At 37.6% G+C, this 20,888-nt stretch overlaps 2 protein-coding genes across 4 annotated transcripts; both read left to right on the top strand.

Moving 5' to 3' along the window:
• The first annotated feature begins 8,775 nt into the window (after window positions 1-8,775).
• LOC149954391 (uncharacterized) lies at window positions 8,776-12,553 on the top strand. Of its 3 annotated transcripts, none has more exons than XM_090170328.1 (3): window positions 8,776-9,167; window positions 9,682-9,776; window positions 12,367-12,553. In XM_090170328.1, exons 1-3 carry the CDS (start codon window positions 8,872-8,874, stop codon window positions 12,516-12,518), a joined length of 543 nt encoding a protein of 180 aa, XP_090026454.1. In that variant the 5' UTR covers window positions 8,776-8,871; the 3' UTR covers window positions 12,519-12,553. The 3 variants fall into 3 exon arrangements, with proteins under 3 accessions (XP_090026454.1, XP_090026453.1, XP_090026455.1); XM_090170327.1 differs by having other exon boundaries at window positions 9,682-9,869; XM_090170329.1 differs by lacking the exon at window positions 12,367-12,553 and adding an exon at window positions 9,955-10,123 and having other exon boundaries at window positions 9,682-9,869.
• A 681-nt stretch (window positions 12,554-13,234) lies between these two features.
• On the top strand, window positions 13,235-17,928 carry LOC149954390 (zinc finger MYM-type protein 1-like). The gene is made up of 3 exons (XM_090169883.1): window positions 13,235-15,161; window positions 15,383-15,506; window positions 17,901-17,928. The coding sequence occupies exons 1-3, from the start codon at window positions 13,235-13,237 to the stop codon at window positions 17,926-17,928; spliced, it is 2,079 nt and encodes a 692-aa protein (XP_090026009.1).
• The last annotated feature ends 2,960 nt before the right edge of the window (window positions 17,929-20,888 follow it).

The raw sequence follows: 20,888 nt of genomic DNA, 5'->3' as shown, positions 1-20,888 counted from the left end.
AAATAGAGCTCAATTTGTTAGAAAGCAACCATTCTCAGATTGGCTTTGATGATCTCATGGCCATTGGGTTGTTATAGCTTGATAACATTACTGTCTTTTGCATAGGTTTACTTAATTACACACTGAAACGCATCTCGTAAGAAGTTTCTTTCGCAGGGTAATATAGAAATCGATAAAAATATATTTTTTGTCTTTGTCAAATTTTTTCTGTTGTAAGCCATTATTTAGAGTTTTTCAATAATTTTCACTGAAATAGTGTTTTCACTTTTCAGTTATTTTACAAAATATCTATTGTAGTTTCGCCTGATGAATTAGAAATAGTATAAATAAAACTCATTTAAATTAAGTATTAAATGAAATTTTGAACATTTTCATATAGCTATAAATCTACTTGAACCCAAGCATACCAATTTACCATTATTAATAAAAATTTAATTAATTAGTCTGTAGATGACGTAGGACCTTAGACCAAGAAATGTGAAGGAAGATATTCTCAATAGGAAACTAAGTCAGCTTAAAGCAATACCATAATTGTGGTGCCAGCTACGTGATAAATCTTGAAGAGCGTAGAGCTGATCAATTCTTTGAATCTAAAAGAGTCACTTGAATTATTAGTTTAAACTTACTTGTTAGTTAAGTTTATTATTGTTGTTGTTTTATATAAACGAGGTTCTGGTTATTTAACAATGATGTATAGGCAATAACGATTTAAAATTTGTTCACAGTCAATCAAATTAGCATTTCTGTATCATAGATATGAGCGGGAATATTCCCAAGCTAGAAGGAACGCGAAAAACTAGATAATAATTGTTTAAGAGTTTCGTTTGTAATATCCAAGTTCTACACATAGGAATCACATGGCAGATGAGTAGATATGTTTATATCTAGTAACGATGGTTTAACATATTATTTTTTGGTCAAGCTTAGACGTTTTTGGTTGTTTTAGCAGTGCAATTCGTAAATAATAATGCGTAAGCAACTTATGGACTAACATTTTGGTTTTAAATAAATTATTTATTAACAAAGAGTAATTCATTTGTACTTATTTATTTCTTTGTGAATTCACAAATCCGCCACTGACTCTAATAGTCGGTAGAGTCTGATCTCCGCGGATTGAAAGTAGGGTTTTAGGCTCAAATAATGTCGCCTTTGACGATGACCTTTAGGCCATTCAGTCTACCGACTGACTAGCAGTGCCGCATTATCTATGAAACATGACATGCATGCAGTTGCTAGTTGAGGTTAATTAGGGGTTATTCCTGACCTTGCTCTGGCCTAGTTTCGTTTGTCCAGGACTTAGAAGTTTGTGTGGTTCAACATTAACAAATTCTTGAAGCTCCTACTAAAGTGACTTTACATGTATATTTCTACAAAGATCTTCAAGAGACCAAGTAAGCTTCTTACAGCTATTGAACGCAACTAACAATTGTGAATTAGATAACATGAGCATTTGTCAATTACAACCCAGGGATAGCTAATTCTGATTTTATGGCCAACTGAATTAATATGCCAAATCGTATAGTCGTGAAAGTGGATAATCCACAACAGTTGTCCAATGGAAGTTGGTTTTTCACCAAAAGTCCATTAAATGCCCCAAAAATACCTTAGCATAGTGGTCTTGAGGATTTCAAACTTTATCGACTGGCCGTCGGTTGATTGAGGTTTTAGCCCGAACTGTCTCGTTGACCTTGGACTTGCGGTCGTGTGAATAAAATAGTTACAATAGCATTCCAAGGAGAGATCTCGATTTTTATTAATGTGAAACCAAGAATAAGAATCTGAGATTATTAAGTGGTACCGCGGCTTAAAGAGATGGAATTATAAAATTAATACTAAAGTCGCAAGCCTGAATTTTGTAATTCTATCGCGACTCATGCATATGGTACAAAATCTTGAAGGTTTTTCAGTTTCTGGTAGGTTCACGGTAGTTAGAAAGATTAAGAGAAATGCTTTTAATTTTGGCTGCGGTTTTGGTGAAATAATACACGTGTGTAAATAAACTCCATAAAGAGGGGGTACCGTTTTAAATAAGAGATGAGGGTTCTTGAAAAAGCGAACAGAGATAACGTTTTCTACTTAGAGACGAATTCTATTGTACCATGGACTAATTAACTATTTTGAAGCACCAGCCTATACAAGCATTTACTGTTATGATCGCGAGTACCGCTAGAGTGCGTCGATGCTTGTTCTTTTTTACTTTTTCCCATGCCGGACCGTCCCTGTTGTTAATTAGTCCATGATTGTACATTGCAGTGCTGGCCCTCTAGATGACTTGGGCCTGGGGTTGTGCCTTGACTATTAGCCTAGCTGACTATTATTATTATTATTATCATGAGGGCCCCATAAGTAAAGGTCTACCATAAGAGCCTATAATAACGGCGTTGTCCCGGAGAGGAGAAAATATCTACATCTAAAATATTATCTTACTTAATAGAGAAAAATAAATACCTCCAGAAACACAACTCTTATTTCTAATATCCAGTTTTAGGTTCAGATGTATCATTTTGCAAAGATAAATGTTAATTTTAAGTTTTAAAGTGATAAATTTGTGAATAAGCCTTGGCTACGGTGTTAAGGGCTCGCGGCGGAGATTTAACCCGCGTGGTTGTGGTTCTAAGTTTAAAACCGTTCGCGCACGGCTTGCGCGCATTCATAATGCATTTCACGAAATTTATTTCAGAAATGCATAGTTGAGGACGTAGCCACTGGGAGGTGCAGATAACGGGTATGTGATCGTAAAAAATTTGCCCTGCACCTTTGCTTATGGCGACCTTTATGTTATTATTCAAATAGATAATTTGCGGCGCTTTCGACTGGGGGCTATAATTTTTATAATTTTCCCCGGTACGACCCCCCCCCCCCTCCCCCAAAGTCACCTTCACTATGGGTAACCCCCCAATATCACCTTTAGTGGGATCTTTCAGTAGGATGAAAAAAGAATATTTCTTCCCAGGGGAATCCCAGCTGATTACATTGTAGCAGGGACATAGAGACCACGTGAGCGATAGTAAAATCTAAGCCTTGCCATTTTAGCCCGTGTACTTTTAATAATTTTGATCCTTTACAGCTTTTAACTCATAAAACATAAAAACTAATTAAGCTTACCTTTAATATTTGTGTTCTCTTAAATACTAAGGAAATGAATGGTAAATCACAAAGCCCTGAAAGTGATATCCCACGCTACAACTATTTTTAAAAATTAGTAGAATTAACAGTAGGATAGTAGATACTGTATGGAAAACAGCTTTTCATCAACAGGGCTACCAGAACATTTTTACGAGCTTCAATTTCAGACGCCGCGAAAGGTCTATAGGGCCCAAGGGAGTCTCGATCGAGAAACGGTTTGAAATAATTTTTGGATTGCCTCCAAAATTCGTCTGTTGCTGACGTCACCCAGATGAGATCCCATTGGTTTTCAATAGGATCTCATCTCAGTGACGTCACGATGTTCGTTAGCAACGAAGATACCAACCTTAGCCCTTAGCAACCACAGCGTATCGAGGCAACCTTTTATAGCCTAAAATTTACTAACCTTGTATAGGGCCTGGTTAAATCTGAAGTTAGCATTACCACGGCCAACTTTGATGTCTCGCGCTACAGCGGCCATCTCATTCGTTGACGTTTCTGTGTTAACCTATGAGCAAAAGATGTGTATGACGTCAGCGCCCCTAGCGGATTATTATTTTTAGTTTAGCTTTTACATTGAAGACAATATAACAACCGAGCGTGGCGCTGAACTCCTACACATTATAGTACAGTTTATAGGGGGAAAATCCTTGCTCGTGGAATTTCGACGAATGTGTTGGCCGTAGTAGCGCGAACAGCGCGTTATCAAAGTTGGTCGTGGCGTTACCGAGATTGTATGTTTAACTTTATAGTTTTTCAAAGCGGTCATTGTTCTGGCAACATTGAATTGTTTTATGAGCCTAAATCGCGTCCACCCAAAATTTAAAGTTTTAGGTTTTTTTCTGAAATTTTTTAATTTTTGTTATCGTGGAATGGCAAACATTTTCATGAAGATTCGCTCCTCTTTACCACGGCCAACTTTGATTTCTCGCGCATCTCTCGCGCTACAGCGGCCATCTCATTCGTTGACGTTCCTGTGTTAACCTATGAGCAAAAGATGTGTATGACGTCAGCGCCCCTAGCGGATTATTATTTTTAGTATAGTTTTTACATTGGGGACAATATAACCACCGAGCGTGGCGCTGAACTCCTACACATTATAGTACAGTTTATAGGGGTAAAATCCTTGCTCGCGGAATTTCGACGAATGTGTTGGCCGTAGTAGCGCGAACAGCGCGTGATCAAAGTTGGCCGTGTCTTTACAGACGTGTTTTTATCCCTCGCACGCGGTTTAAATTCCCTTGTATACCTGTTAAAAGGGCCTCAGGCCCGTTGAAATGAAGGTTATACAGCGTGTTTCAGAGAAGTGTGGCACAAATTTACATGCGTGTTCTTCGGCAAAAAGGAGTGAAAAAGGTCCTAAGAAACGTTTTCCTAAATTGAACCAAATCCGAGTCATTGGCCGTCAAAAATCGACCTCCAATTCCAAATGTGCAGTTTCTATTATTCCTCGGACCCAATTGTTTCGTTTTACTAAGCGTTGGTTTCTGATCTTTTTCGATAAAAAACAAAACTAGTATCAAAAGTGCGTTTTTAAAATGAATGAAGTAAGTTACGTCTAAGTTTTTTTAATCTTCTAATGCCATAAGTAAGTACAAATTTAATACCTTGTGAGGCGTTTTGGAACGTATCTAGCTTATCTCAGTGTTTTTTTCCCGAATGCTAGTACACTGAATGTAGTTGGCTTGTATAATTAAAGGTCTCATTAAATAGTCACCCACAAAAAAAATGTTTTTAGTCTACAACACCTGTCCTAAAGGTTGTTTTGGACGGGTAGGAGGCTCAAATTTACAATAAATTGAGGGGCCTCAATAATTAAATTTACATTTCGTATCATAAACTGCTATGCTATAGCCGAGGGGTAAGACACTCTGCGAACTCGGTGTACACTGCCGTACCTTTGACAGTGCTAAATGGAACTCGCGAACTCTTGAAAATGTGTACCTTTAACAGTGCTAAATACACGAACTCGGTGTACAGATTATCTGAGACTGTCTTACCCCTCGGCTATAGCGTACTTCACGAATGCAGAATATGCCTGTATGCTTCTTTAGTATGGGCTCGCTCAGGGAAATGCGGTGGAAGAGCGGCAATTGTATCAGGAGCACTTTTGTCAAAGACAGCTGACAAATCGACAAACGCTCACGGCGGTTGATAGACGCTTTAGAAAAACTGGAAAAATACAACCCAAGTCACTTGCTACTGCAAAAGGAGACGTTCCAGAAGACGTGGAGGAACAAGTACTTACAATCTTCGAGGATGATCCTACGACAAGTACGAAGCAGTTGAACGTTAATTTTGAGTCGACCATGTACTTGTCTGCCGTATCCTCAAATAAACCAGTGCCACCCATTTTATTTACAAAAGGCTCAATCTTTCCTGAGGCAAATTATCCAAGAAGAGTCGGATTTTAACAGTGGTTTCAGGACCAAACTAACGATACAATTGGTTAAGTACGCTCCTTGTTTCTGACGAGGGTAATTTTTCCCGTGACGGAATCTTCAATTTACCTAATCGTCATGAGTGGCAGTGCAGAAAATCCGCACGTGACTACCGTAAGGTCACATCAAGTGTAGTTAAGTCTGGTGCGGAATGGTTGGCGAACATTCAGTTGGACCTTATTTTCTACCACCAAGACTAACTGGTGAGTCGTACTTAACCTTTATACCAGAGCTACTTGAAGACGTACCGTTAGCAGTAAGACAACGAATGTGGTTTATGCACGACGAAGCACCCCATCATTTTAGACTTCGGTTTAGAGCTTATCTTGATACCGAGCTTCCACAGAGGTCGATAGGCCAAGTCGGAACTGTTGCATGGCCAACCAGATCTCTTGATGTGAACCCATGTGATTTCTATCCTTGGGGCCAAATCAAGGATTTGGGATACCAGACTGAAGTTTGAGGCGTTGATGACCTACGTCAATGCATAATTTACACCTGCGACACAATCCGAAACACGCCAGAAACCTTTCGTCGTGTTCAAGAATCTTTCCGAAGACGAGACCAAGCTTACCTTCACGCCAATGGGGGCCATTTCGAGCAACTTTTTAAAACACAATGATCAATGTAATGTTGTTACGTAAGAGTACATGTAACCTCTGAGAAACCATAAATCAAAGAAATGAATTTTTTACTGTGTCTCTTGGTAATTTAAATAACCTTGTCATTATTTTAAATCGTAACGATAGCATACTTCTAGATGTGTACGCTTAATAGGCTTTTGCTAGTCTAAAGTTTTATTCACTCATAAGACGTGTTTACTCCTTGTTACTTAAAGAACACGAATTTCCACCCATACCAACTTTTATTTCTGGGGACATCTTGGAAAATTGGTATACAAGAAGACTAGTCGAAGTCCGCAACATTGACGACCTACGACAAAGTATTATTGATCGGGGTGAAACTATTCGTGACCGAAACGGGTCTAGATGACGCAACGGTGCCGAACCGTATAAGGGGTCTAATTACGTCAACCGTCTGCTAAAATTTCTAACTTACTAGCTTCGACCATGCATAAAATTTGACCTCCGACGAGTAGTTTTAGGTCACGAATTCATAACACTCCTGGAATTTTCGAACTGGTTCAAGAATGATTTGCGTGTGCCCCAAGTGAAAGTTTAGTAAATTTTTTGTAATTCAGTTAAATATGTTCTTATGGCATTTGAAGAAGTAACTTTCTTTCAATAGACGTGGTCACTATGAATCACTTTGATATTGTTAATTTCTACACGTAGAATCTTTCAATTTTTAGCGAACTTCTGATACTAGTGATTGTTTTCTTATCGTTTTTGATAACAAACCATATGCTTAGTAAATGAAAACAATTGGATCCATTGAATAATAGAAACTGCACATTTGCGCGTTTTAGTAAGCGTGAGCACATAACACCGCTGTACAAGTGGTGTGGCGAAGTGTTTAACACTTTCGCCCAGCATCAAGAGGAGCCGAGTTCGATTACAGCTTTTGACACTGGGTGAAAACTCGGAACAATTACGCATTGTAACCCGGCCGCCTGAATTAATGCCTAAAAGTTAAAAGTTGCTTGATGACTTACGCCTAAGGTGGTGCCTTGGGTATTAGCCTAGCTTCTTATTATTATTATTATTCTTTCTCTTTACTGCAAATACATGTACTAAAAATTGACCGATCAAACCATTATCCAAATATTATGTAATATTACTTAATCAAATAATATTTGATCGAAATATGATCCAAGATTTACAAGGTTGAAAAAAATCCCCTGAGGAAATATGTTTATTATAATTCGATCATTCCTTTTTTTGATTAACAATTGGGCAACCATATTCGTAAGGGTATTATTTTCAACCACATTCAACTTATTTTACCACTTCTTTCTCCATTGAATTTCCGCTGTGGAATATTGAGTACTCCACTTATATGGATCGGGATGGACTATTTAAATTTGGGCGAGCCACTGAGAACACCACTAAGCAACTGAAAATCTAGTGGGACTTTGTTTAATGAATATGGCTACATGTAAAATGAAATTGGGACAGAATCTATATTACAATTGCTTTTTGAGATAGCCCAGGTATGCAGGAGCGTCGACACCAAGCTGTGGAAAACCAGCCACAAAAACAGCCGAGATACCAATACGGTCAAACTGGCAACGTAACTAAAGGCATTACGGCGTTCATAGAATCCCCCACTACTTACGTTTACGCAGCTCGGTATCATAACTATATAAAATATTTTACAAATACAGACGTAAATTCTAAATCAATATTTAAGGCGGATATTACTAGTCCTTTACATTCGGTCTACCAATTTAAATTAGTTACTTATTATAATGACAATTAAGACCATCAAATTAAAGTTGAATAGATATTAAAATAAACATGGTCTACTATTTACGAATGAATCATTTTGGAAAAGTAGCTACTGCAAAATATTAATAAAATATATATTTTAGGAGATGTCCAAAATACGCAGAAGTATCGTGTTTGAATATTGAACATCTGTTAGTGATCATAAGCAAATAGTGAAAGTGGCGATGTAGATATAAACAAACATTCGAAAAACAGGTGTCGTCTTATTGACAAACTGGGGTTGTAGATTGCGTATGTTGAGATTGGTAAAGTGCTACCGAACTCTGGCGTTACCAAAATCAATTATCTATAATTCTAACCAATATACATATACATATACAGACTTTATTATATATGCATGTATTCGTCAAGTGTTTCAAACTTATGGATGGATCACATAATTATCGCACTTTTTATCGCAACTACAATAAAAATCATATTTATATTATCTATGGTATTTGATAGGCACCTGGCCACGTTCCCACTTTCATAACCAATTTGGAGCAATGAAGGTGACAAGAAAGTTATTGTTAACCAACATTTTACTTTGGTTAGCCGTTGGTTCTACGTTTACAAAGGCCCAAACCTGCAAGTATAATGGCAACGTTCTCGTGTGCGATAACATTTCAGGACACAAAGAATTATACACCAAATTGCAGGAAGCTTTGAACCAACGAGACTTGTCAAAACTCGATGATTTTGAAATTCAACTTAGTAACCTTGAAATCTTTCGTAAGTTCAAAGATCATATCAGTGGCGAATGGAAATCATTTGGCCATTTTAAAGCCATTGTATTTGATGTGTTTTCATAGGTTTTTGCAGTCTTTCAGTCCACGTTGCCGTTTTGGAACTGTCCCAATGAAAATCCTGCTATTGAAGGATTTCGTAAAGTGAAAACCTTTTACTTGGATAATATGGTAGTGCCTCAAAGTTGGAATTGGGAAAGAATTGGTCAGTACACCGCAAAGTCAGTTGAAGAACTTAAAGTGACAAACAGCTCATGGCTACGATTGCCCTCGAGTCTCCAGCAGTTCTACGGCAAACAGCAGAAGAGAATATGCATTACCGATTCTGGGGTTCGCTGGTTGGATGATAACTCTTTGTCTTGCCCATCTTGCACGTTCATCAAGTTAGAGGGAAACCAAATCGAAAACATTCGGAAGGAAGTTTTCGGTTCGGGATTCACAAAACTGGACATGCTGAATTTGAAGTAAATCAGACACTCTCACTTTCCGGAAGATATTAATTTTAGATTACCTATGAACTGGGGCACAAATATCACACTAGCGGATTATTCTGAACGACCCACGTAAAAATTCACAATTTATAAAGATATAGTAAACTTGACCGCGTGCGAAGCATATAATTCAATTTAGGACTATTAAAATTAAATAGTTTTCTCTAGCAGATTTATCATCGAATGATAACGATTTACAATAAGGATATTAATCCTACGATCACATATACTCATCCATCTGGTAAAATATAATCTAGGAAAACGTAATGGCTTTGGCATTTCACAGATTACCAATTATTTGCTTGCCTTTCGCGACCAGAATATGAGTACAAATAGCAACAGCCATTTATTATTGTTGCCAAATTTCTTTAGTCAAAATTTATGGAAGAATTCATATATACATTGGAATAACGTTTTTAAAAATATGTATTGATGTAGATTTGAATTCATATTTTAAAATGCACCAATCAAATTCATTGTTTTTAAGGGGCAGCAAAATTCGTTTTCTTCCGAATGATCTCTTCGAAAACTTCGCAAATATTCAAGGAACATTGGACGGCCGCTTTCGTCTACTGCTTACGGGTAATCCCTTGGAGACACTTGATTTGCAAACTTTCAAACCCTTAATGGACAATCCCAATATCAAATTGATAAGCATTGACTTCGGGAAAGTTGGTTAGTATTCAGTTTTCAGTATTGTAGTACAGACAATCTAAGATTTGACCCCATAAATGTTTTGCGAAATTTGGGATTTTTATAGTAATGGATGCGTTCTTTTACTTGGTGCAATCTGCCGCTTGAGGAAAATCAGCCATCTTGGAAAATGGCCAACCAAATACGCTAAAACCCTAATAACGCATTATGCCACCATCCAATTTGCACGTGCTATAGCTCGAATAGTTTGGTTTGTTATCGTATTATCTACATCTTTTTTGTAATGCATTTCGTTCTTTAATTGAAATTAAAATGAAACAAAAATTAACCAAAATTATAAAAATTCTGTAGAAAAACACATTTAGTACCATGCTTATTATAAGCTATATTCTATACAAAAAAGTATAAATTTATAACATTCACATTCACTTAATATCCTAATATTTTTAATCTTGAAAGGCGTTATCACGTTTCTCATTGGTGCAATCATAAAAAAACATCACATCTCTAAAGAAATATTATGAATTTCACGTATTTTCCGACGTGGTTATGACGTGGGTCTTCCCTAATTTCCGTTTCCCTTACATTGTTGATGACCGGAGGTCCGTACCCAAGGAGGGCGAAGCTACCCCCTCAACCTTTCTAGCGTAACTACGAAATTAATTGAGCCTTATTTTATTCATTTAATTCGAGCGCATAATTAGAAATCGTGAACTAGTAACAGTTTTTGGGGAATATTCCGACGCCATGTCAACCAAAGTCGACAAACAAGGAGAAACATAAAAATGGTTGCTACGGATATTACTGCAAATTAAAACATACTTGGTTCAACTAGCAAAACTTACGCCTATCAGGGGCGTAGCGAAAAGTATATATTTTTTGGAAAAGGTCCAATAACCCATTTGACTGATTAGAGCCGATGTAGGCCATGATTTTAGGTACCGGTGCAACTTTGAGTTCAAAATTCCAAATTACTTAAATTTTGTAAAAATTTCCACCCTAAAAACTTTGGGGCATAGCTACCCCATGAAACCACAAATGTACAAGAACTTTTTTGGAAATAAATTTGGATTTGAAAAAGTGCTCTGGGAAGCGAGAATAATAGGCCTTTCTATAAAATAAGCAACGCTTTTCGTAGTAAAACTTCATCGATACGTCACCCGTGAGGCAGCAGCAACATGAAAACAAGAAGGCCAATGTTACTTTATAGAAAGGCCTATTGGAAATAATCTGATATCAACTATTTCAACAATAAAACCAGCATCGGATGAATTACTAAAAAGGGGTTTCTGGAAGTGCAAATATGCCGTTGAACGGGCTTAGTCTGTTTCTAAAGAGAAAATGTCTTACCAAATGTAACATAATCCCTTATTAGAATGCCATAAAACACTTTCCAAGCGATGTGATGTCAATTGCGTGATGAAATACGACTCATCTATTTGAAAGAGAGGAAGAAATAATTTTTTGGCTCACCCGAACCGGCTAAGCTGCTGGCAGAGCATTACAGAACTTCAAAAATTCAACAACCATAATTTGCCAACTCTGATATACTGTGAGGGATTGGTACCCCATGGAGATGTTATACAGTGGCATACTTATGAACTATTACATTACTTATAAGTGAATCTTATAATTTTATAATTTTTAATGGATTAGTTCTATTAATCACGACGGAAAGTTTGTAATAAATGTTTTTTTTCCTAGTTGATAATTTTGATTACTTTCGAATTAGAAAAAATTGTTTAGATAATACAATAACGAGCCATTGGATCTATAGCACGTGCAAATAGATGGTGGCATCTAGGAACAACAAACACAGCACCTCACACAAGGAGAACGCAACCCGTCAAACGTAGTGCATTTTCTTGTGTACATTTTTCATTGATTAGTCGAAGGGGAAAATTCGGAAATTATCTGACCCCTTTCTGTAAAACGTTCTGCGAAAAGGCTCGTCCAATGAAATTTGTACACAACACTGCGTTAGTAGGTTTAAAGTCTAGCTGCGTTCTACTTGGGTTTGTTACTCCTAGGTGGCATCATGCGTTATGAGATTTTTAACGAATTTGGTGGGCCATTTTTCAAGATGACGTAGTGTAATCCAGTGGCTGTTTACAGGAGATTAGAAGTTGTGACAGAACGTTTTGATTTGTATAGAAATCAAGATTTTCGTAAAGATGACTATTTTTACCGGGTTGGGCCCTTTTTTAACTAGATTGTCTTGACTAGTATTTTAGGACTTTGTTTATAGTAGCGATTTTAATAGTGATAAATTAACTTTACGGTGGCACAAAAATTAGTCGTATTCAATAGTTTTACCTCAATATTTTATCTCTACAAAACGTTTCGCTTTATTTAAAATAAGACAATAGTATTAAATGACAATATTTAATTTATGCCAATAATTGATAACCCTTCTGAAAGAAATGTTGACATTTCTTACGTCACTTTTATTATTGCATTATTTAATATGATTCTAATTTAACCTTGATTTCATCATTAATATTAAATTTCTACATAGGTGAATCCAAAAAGAGGTTCAAGTGCGATTGTCGGCTAAAATGGTTGTTAGAGAAGATGTTTTACATACAAAACTTCTATTGCGAACCAGCTGAAGGTTCTTCCAACATCAAAATAAACGATTATCTGAAGAATGAATGCCCCGCGAATTAAGTCTCCAACTAATAAAAAATATTGATATTTTTAAAGGTCATTTTATTTAAAATAATTAACATACCCTCTTTTTCCCATTCAACTCGTGTTATTAGAGTAGGTTTTGTTACAAACTCTTGTGTGTAGTAATTTTTTTTACTTAAGTTATGGATTATTTTCATGTTAAAATGTTTGGTCGGAAATGGTCATTTCCCAAGATATGAATTTTATAAAAATTCATATATTTCCTAGAACGGTTCTTTATATTTCTAGATTTTAATACGTTTTGGATAAAGTAGGGCTGCTGACTAAAGAAATAATGTTGAAATGCAAAACTGTACTAAAGTTTAAAAGGTTTGGAATTTTTTCTGAGGAAAGAGATAAAGTTACAATGCAAAACAGTACTAACGTTTTAAAGGTTGACACTTTTTACTGTATTTCAACATATTTTAGCTGTAATTTAACGCATTTTAGCCGTTTATAAACCATTTTAGCCATTTCTTAACCCGTTTTATCCGTTTTGCCTATAAAATAATCAAAAATTTATCTATAAAAAAAAATATTAAAAAATCGGGTGGGGACAGATATAGTAAAATTTTGCGTAAGTTGTTCCTCGAAACAAAACCGGAAATCAATAGCTAGTTTGTATTTTTGAATTTTTTTCTATTCGATAGGCATTATGAGTTCAAAAACGAAATTGAGCGGTTTTCAGAATAAGAAAAATGCTCTTAAAAAAAATGCGAAAACTAGATTCCTTTGTAGTACGGTCTCAATCTGATTCTAAGATTGAAATTTGTGAATTATCTGCGAGTTCTAGTCTCATTACCAGTAGTGATGGCGATAAATATTATGAAGCAGACTGCAATAACTCGAAATGCATGGACTTGGATGTTTCAAACACCAAAATATCAGTTTCTTCGGTGAAGTTAGTTGACACGAATAGCGATGAAACCGAAAGCAACTTGAAAACGGTCGAAATAATAAAGGTCAACAGTCGTGCAATACCCGTAGTAAGTGCGGATCCAGCAGAGTGGATTATAAATGATTTTACTATTGAGTATTTATTAAAATATGGAATAAATCAGAACATCGAGAATGATTTTAGCCTTTCAAAACGAATGTTTGGTGACAAAGAAAGGGCGCTAACAAAGTTTGCGTTTGAACGACAACATTTAAATGGTGAAGTGAAACTGCGGGAATATATGGTATACTCGGAGAGCTTAAAAGCTGTTTTTTGCGCACCTTGTCGATTATTTGGAGGGAAATGTAGTTTAGCGACTACGGGATTAACTGGCTGGAAGAATATTACGAACCGTCTTAGTCAGCATGAAAATTCGGCCGAACATAGAGCGAGCCAATTGGCTTATGTGAAGAGAGCCAACTTATTAGGAAGAATTGATTCTCAATTAAAATCAGATATAGAAAATGAGTTTAATTATTGGCGCAATATATTGAAGAGGCTAGTAGCTGTTATAAAGAAACTTTCAAGCCGAGGTCTTAAATTTGGAGGAAAAGATGAAAAATTTGGATCACACTACAATGGAAATTACATGATGGCCTTAGAGCTTATAGCAGAATTCGATCCATTTTTAGCAAGCCATATTGAGCGTTATGGTAATGCTGGTCGTGGCAAAATATCCTATCTCTCCAGTACCGTTTGTGACGAATTCCTAAAACTAATGGCATCAAATGTGATTTCTCATACTATTAAAGAGATCAAGGAAGCCAAATACTTTTCTATAAGCGTCGACTCAACGCCTGACATTTCACATATAGATCAGTTAGCGTTCATATTTCGATTTGTAAAGTGTAGTACTGGTATTCCAATTGAAAGGTTTATTGGTTTTTTACCAAAAATTGGCCACAAATCGGAAGATCTAGAAAATGCAGTACTAAAAACCTTGGAGTCCCATGACTTAAAAATCGAAAATTGCCGTGGTCAATCGTACGACAACGCGAGTAATATGTCAGGAATGTATAGCGGGTTGCAGGCACGAATAAAGAATGCCAACCCTTACGCAGTATATATACCGTGCTCGGCACATTCTTTGAATCTTGTTGGAGTTTGCGCTGCCGAAAGTTGTCAAGAAGCTTGTTCTTTTTTCTCCACTGTCCAACATCTTTACGCGTTTTTTGCAGCCTCTACTCATAGATGGGATATTTTAATATCTGTATTGCCACCAAGTAATAAAGTTTTAAAAAGACTTTCCGATACACGTTGGTCCGCACGAGCGGAAGGTTGTCACAATTTGAGTGAAAATTGCGATTTTGTAATTGAAGCCTTAAATACAATAAGCGAAAATTCTTCTGAGAAACCAGTCACCAGAAATGAGGCTGCCGGCCTCCGAAAACAGTTGGAACGATTTGAATCGGCTTTCATGGCTGTTTTCTGGAGTTCGCTTTTAAACAGATTTCACGTTGTTAGTCAAAAATTGCAAAATGTTGAAATTGACATTCAAATAGTTTTGGAGCTTTATTGGCCACTTATTGGTTATGTTAATAGTATGCGTGACATGTTTGATTACTACGAGGAAAAAGCTAAATCAAAATTTAAAGTTAAAGAATATAAATTGGACAGTAAGCGAAAAAAGATACGAAAACTTCAATCTGATGAGACCCGATTTGGAGAAGTAGAGCAATGTGGACGAGAAACGTTTAGAGTTGGTACGTTTTTGGCTATAGTAGATCTTGTGTCCTCTGAACTGAATCGTAGAAGCCTCGCGTATCAAGAATTTGCTTTAGTCCCATTCGACCGAAATCCCATTCGACCGAAGGCGGTTTTTGAGGTGTCCCATTCGACCGAATTCCGCCGAAACGTGCGGTTTTTATGTGTCCCATTCGGCCGAACGCTTTTAAAATTAACAACAAATTCAACACAAAACCAGCTTTTTTCCCATTTCTTCAAATACTACAGGATTTGCAAGTCGAATACCAGTGCTTAAAGCTGGATCTGGATGTTGGTAAACCACCAAAACAAATGTCAAAGAAATACGCTGAAATGAACTTAAGGTATGCAACCGCAATCAAAAACTACTACAAAGACCGCGAGAATCCTTTGAAATCTCAAAATGAAGTAGCACTCTCCCTACTAGATGCAGTAGCTATGAATTTAGCTATGCCATTTTAATATTTTTGTGCTATGCATTTATTTGAAAATAAAATGGAATGAGCATGAATTATATTTTTATCTTCACCTAGTCAAGAAAAGTAACTGAACCAAAACTGAAATAGTAAACTTAACCAACTCTAACCTAACCTAAGCTAACCTAACCTAAACATGGATCTTCGATAGTACATACCTTATAAATAAAATACCAAATCACCCCGCCAATTGGGCTACATTTTAAAATTCTTTCGGTCGAATGGGATTTCGGTCGAATGGGAATAAACGAAGAATTTATGAAGAAATTTCAGTTTTTGTCGAACCTTTGCACTTATTCAATTCAAGATATAATTGAGAAATCTAAGGCGTTACAGGTGCACTATCACAAAGATTTGGTAGAATCCTTCACGGAGGAGTGCTTGAATTTTCGAGATTATTTGAAAACCGTTGAAATTCCCGACGTCGAAAAGAAAGCAATATTACGATTATGCCGTCTTATTATCGAACAAAATATTATCTCAACTTTTCCTAACCTGGAAATAGCTTTCCGCATGTTTGTTAGCACACCAGCTACTAATTGCTCGGCCGAACGATCATTTTCGGCGTTGAAGAGAATAAAAAATTATTTGAGGGCAAACCTTTCGGACGAAAAGTTGAACGATCTCTCACTGTTGGCTATTGAAAAAGAGTTAACGATCACACTCGATTACTCGGATATTATTAATGCATTTTCGGAACCAAAGTGCAGGCGAAAAATGATGTAGATAGTATATATAGAAGCCAATAAAATAAAAATATTTTGTTATTTACAAAACGTATCTTCAATTTTGTTAATTCCTTTTCACACCCAAGGGCACATTCTATACATACCCACTTGACCGGAGTGTTACGTCTAATTATATCAATGTCAAGGGGCGCCAAAATTTTCTGTGCCTATTGGCGCCGTCAGTGTTAATCCGCCCCTGCTTCTACGCGTTGTAACCCGGACAACTGAATTAATGTCTTTAAAAGTCGCTTGATGACTTAAGCCTAAGGTGGTGCCTTAGCCTGGGTATTAGCCTAGCTGATCATTATTACCGAGGCCACAAATAATTAGGCGTCGGACACCCAATTTATGAATGACTCTATCTGGTTCACATTATTGACAGTATACATTTAACCCGTTGTTGACGGTGCCGTAGCATTTTACGTCAACTAATTTTATAACAGGTCCTTGATAGCCTGTAGTCATAAGAATGAGAATTTATATAAATTATCATTGTTATGGGAAGTTAACATGGGCTTCGCTTTATGTAAAATATCTTAAGAACAGTTTGTTCATTAATTTCGCCATTTCGCCAGGACTTTATTTGGGGTATAAGATTGTGTCACTTTATCATTATATATCTCTTTTATTAAATCCCAAATCTTAGAAAACAAATTTTAAACATTATTAAGGTAGCAAAGTAGCAACAGATGACGATAGCGTAACCATCGCCAATTAATTCATCGTTATTGAGGCATTCTGTAATTGGGTTATACATCTTTAAAAATGAAATGGTGGACGTACACTCGTTCAATTTCCATGGTAATTTGGAAATGACACGCTAATGACTGAGCTGTGAGTTAACGTTAAAGTTTAACTTGCAAGCGAGAGTTCGATCGAAAGTGATAAAACGTTTAATAAAAGAATGCATTATTTATCTGTAGCCATTGTTTGTAAGTGTATAAGAATTAATATCTATACTAAAATTTCAAATATTTACTAAACAGTACCCACCAAGGATTATATTACATTTCGGCACTAACTGATTAATCTAATACATTCTTCTGGTATTATCTGACGTATGTGATGTATCTCTTCGAGAAAAATATTAATCTCTACTGCTTCTGTTATTCCTTCGAAAAATATGCCTCCGCAGGCTTCCACAGATTAAATATGTTCATAGAAAAATGTAGTTTATAAAAAAGTAAATTTGTTGTGATTGTTTTACTAGGTCCATTTGACACCCAGGGATAGATTGTATTGTGTAAGGTTAAATAAAGATACGAGATATTTAGAAATTATAACTTTGCGTCTTTATTATCATGTCGCAACCAAAGTTTTTATACTCTTTGTCGCAACGAGCAAGCGAGAGCAACTGTCGGAGGAGAGGAGAGGCGAGGTTTAGGTCGAGGCCGCATGTGTGGCGCCCCCTGCCCGTGACCTATTCCGATAAGGAGCAATCAATCTTAACAACATGAGTCTATAAAATACATACATAACAGATTGAACCCGTGTAAGGTATTTATACGATATAATATCGTTTAACTTTTGATAGAACTCATTGCAGTAGGACTCAACTGTAGATAGACAACAGCGTAGGTTAGCCCTACACCTAAAAATGACAGATATAACTTTTTAGTAATGGGAAAGCAACTTCTTAACAACGTGAGTCTATAAAAATTTAATTATGTTTTTTAATCTTCACTATACCGTTTTGGAGGCTGCATGTTAGAACGAAATTTGGTTGACCTTATGTTGCTAGGTATTTTCAGGCCTGGGCAAAGCTGTTGTCCTGAATGTGGCTTATAAGAATGCTGTTGTGGTTCAGAGTTCTTTTTAGAATGTTGTTGTGGCCTCGGAGAGTTTCCTTGACCTACTGTGTCCGGGACCGAGAAACGTGCTGTGGATGTCACTCCTACAAATGTTCCGGGCTGAATCCTGTCATACATTTGGCACTGCTCTTGGAATGGTGCTGTTTCGTTGACAGGCAGCATTGCATGAGGGGATGTTGTAGGTGTCGCAAATTCACTATTATAATATAGCTTCTTGCTTTTTGTTTTGGATGGCTCCAATCACTTCAGGTGGAATAGGGGTTACTGATTCGTCTCTAATTGCGAGTTCGTCTAGCATTTGCGCGTAAATAATTGTGCTGGGAGACGAATCAGAAGTTAACTTTGGCGTTTTTACGCCATGTTGAGATGGGAATTAACTTTGATTTCTAACATTTGACTTTAGTGTATTCTCTTCTGGAGTTTAAATATAGGCGTGGTCAATTTTTCTTTGTTCTCTTGTACGCCGAAAACTCTTTCTATCTAGTGTTCTTATCAAATACGAATGGAGTTCTTGGCCCTTTCTGTTTGTACTTGCTTTCTTCCAGGTCCTGTGGCCCGTAATATACCAAATGGGCGTTCCGATCTCCAGGATCTCTGGTACTAGCGGTTTCCTGCCCCTATTCTGAATCAGCATAGATTGTTGTCTTTGCTCCAAAGAGTGTTTAATCTGTTCCGTTGGGTAGTGTGGTTGTAGGGATTGGGTTGATGTTGTTAGTGGAGTTTCCAGTTTACGGCCCATAAGCATTTCTCCTGGGGATGGAAGATTGCCGATTGGTGTAGTCCGATACTCCATCAATACATGTTGAAGGTCACGACCTTCCTGACTGGCCTTCTTTGCAAGATTTTTGATAGTTTGTACGGTTCTTTCAGCCAGTCCTTTGCTTTCGGGTGGTATGGGATTGCTGTAACATGTTTAACGCCACATTGTTGGAGAAAGTGTTGGAAAGCGTACGAGTTATATGGAGGGCCATTATCGGAAATCAGGGTTTGAGGAGCTCCATGACGGGCAAAATGTGGATTCAAAAATTTAATGAGCGCTTGGGCGTTTGTGGAGGATAACTCAGAAGCGTCGACGAACTAACAGGACCACATTTTTGCCATTAAGATGAAAAAGATCCGAACCCACTACTTCCCACGGAAGAGATGGTACTGGCAAAGGATGTAGTGGTGGTTGCGTATTTGTAGCACGACAGACGTCACAGTGCCGGATAAATTCTGTTATTTCTGTATTCATATTTGGCCAATACAGGTGTTGTCTCACCCTGGCTAAACAACCCATTATACCTTGATGTATGACATGAATTTGTTTTAGAGCTTGAAGCCTTAATGGTAAGGAAATAAATAGTCGTTCACCTCTAAAAATTAGGCCATCTTGCACGTGCAACTCTTCCTGAAGTTCACATAAGGCCTTTAAATCTTGAGGACAAATATTGCACGCTCTTGGCCATCCTTCTTTTGCATATTGTAATATTTTTTGACTCACTGGGTCCTTTGCTATGGCGTCTTTCATCTCTTGGATTTTTCCTTCAGGCAAAGCTGTGATGGCATGCACTACCACACGCTGTCCTTCGACCGCAGGCGTTTGGATTGCCATTTCTTTAGTTGGTGCTCTGGAAAGAGTATCAGCAATATACATTTTTGTTCCAGGAACGTAAGTTACAGTGAGATTATAGCGCATGAGTCGTAGGACCATTCTTTGGAGTCGAGGTGATAAGAGATGCATCGGCTTATGAATGATGGATACCAGAGGACGATGGTCGGTTTCCACCATGAATCGGGAACCATTAATGTTATAGTGAAATCAGCTGGTGGATAAATGGTATGCATTATGCGCTGAAATATAGAAGATGATGTACATACTCCCAAGGCCAACCGTTGAAACCGAAAACGCCCCCATGGGGTTGCAAACGTGCAGAGTTTGTAACTTGGTTCATCTAACTCCACTTGCCAGAAGGCTTTCTGAGCGTCCATGTGGGAATTGGAATACAGATTCGACTGACCTTGCACTGATTGGCTTAGATCCCACTGAGTTGAATTATCTGGGAGGTTGAAGTATTGGTGAGGTTTTGACGTCACTAGCGAATGAACTGGTTGGGCTGAGCGACACAGCGCTGCAAAGTGGCTAGGCCGAGAGCAGTTATGACATTGGGCTTCGCGAGCAGGGCAAGCACTTCGTTGATGTGGCCCCCCGCCACAGTTCCCACATGAAGACATATGTGAGTTGGAGGCACTCTGGGGTGATCCGGAGTAGACAGAGCGATCAGCCTTTATTGGGAATCGAACCGTCGTCCGTGGATAATAAGATCATGGTCTGATGAGGCTGAAATGGTTCTGTAAACCGAGGCTGTACTGTTGAACCTCCACGAGGCATCTGTGTCTGTTGCCTCGTGTTATAGCGTCGACACTATGAGAAGGGACCTGAGGTAGACCCGTTGGGCGGTCCTGAGTCATTAGTGATGCGTGGCTTTTAGCGGCTTCGCTGGCTTGACAGTGTACTACTGCATTATCGAGAGTAAAATTTCGCTGTGCCAATAATTTCTTGCGTAAGTCATCATCGTACATCCCGCTTACCAGTTGGGTGCATAAAAAAGTGGATTGAAGATCACCCCATTCACAGTTCCTAGCCTGATACTTCAAATCTGTCATAAAGTCATCCAAGGGTTGGTTTTGCCCCTGCCTGGTATGCAAGAATTGGTATCACACAGCAAAGA

The sequence above is a fragment of the Leiobunum rupestre genome, chromosome 3, assembly GCF_980474605.1.
Source record: "Leiobunum rupestre chromosome 3, qqLeiRupe1.1.hap1, whole genome shotgun sequence".
Taxonomy (NCBI): Eukaryota; Metazoa; Arthropoda; class Arachnida; order Opiliones; family Sclerosomatidae; genus Leiobunum; species Leiobunum rupestre.
The sequence above is the reverse complement of the archived record's forward strand: the minus strand, read 5'-3'. Positions and strand labels throughout refer to the sequence as shown.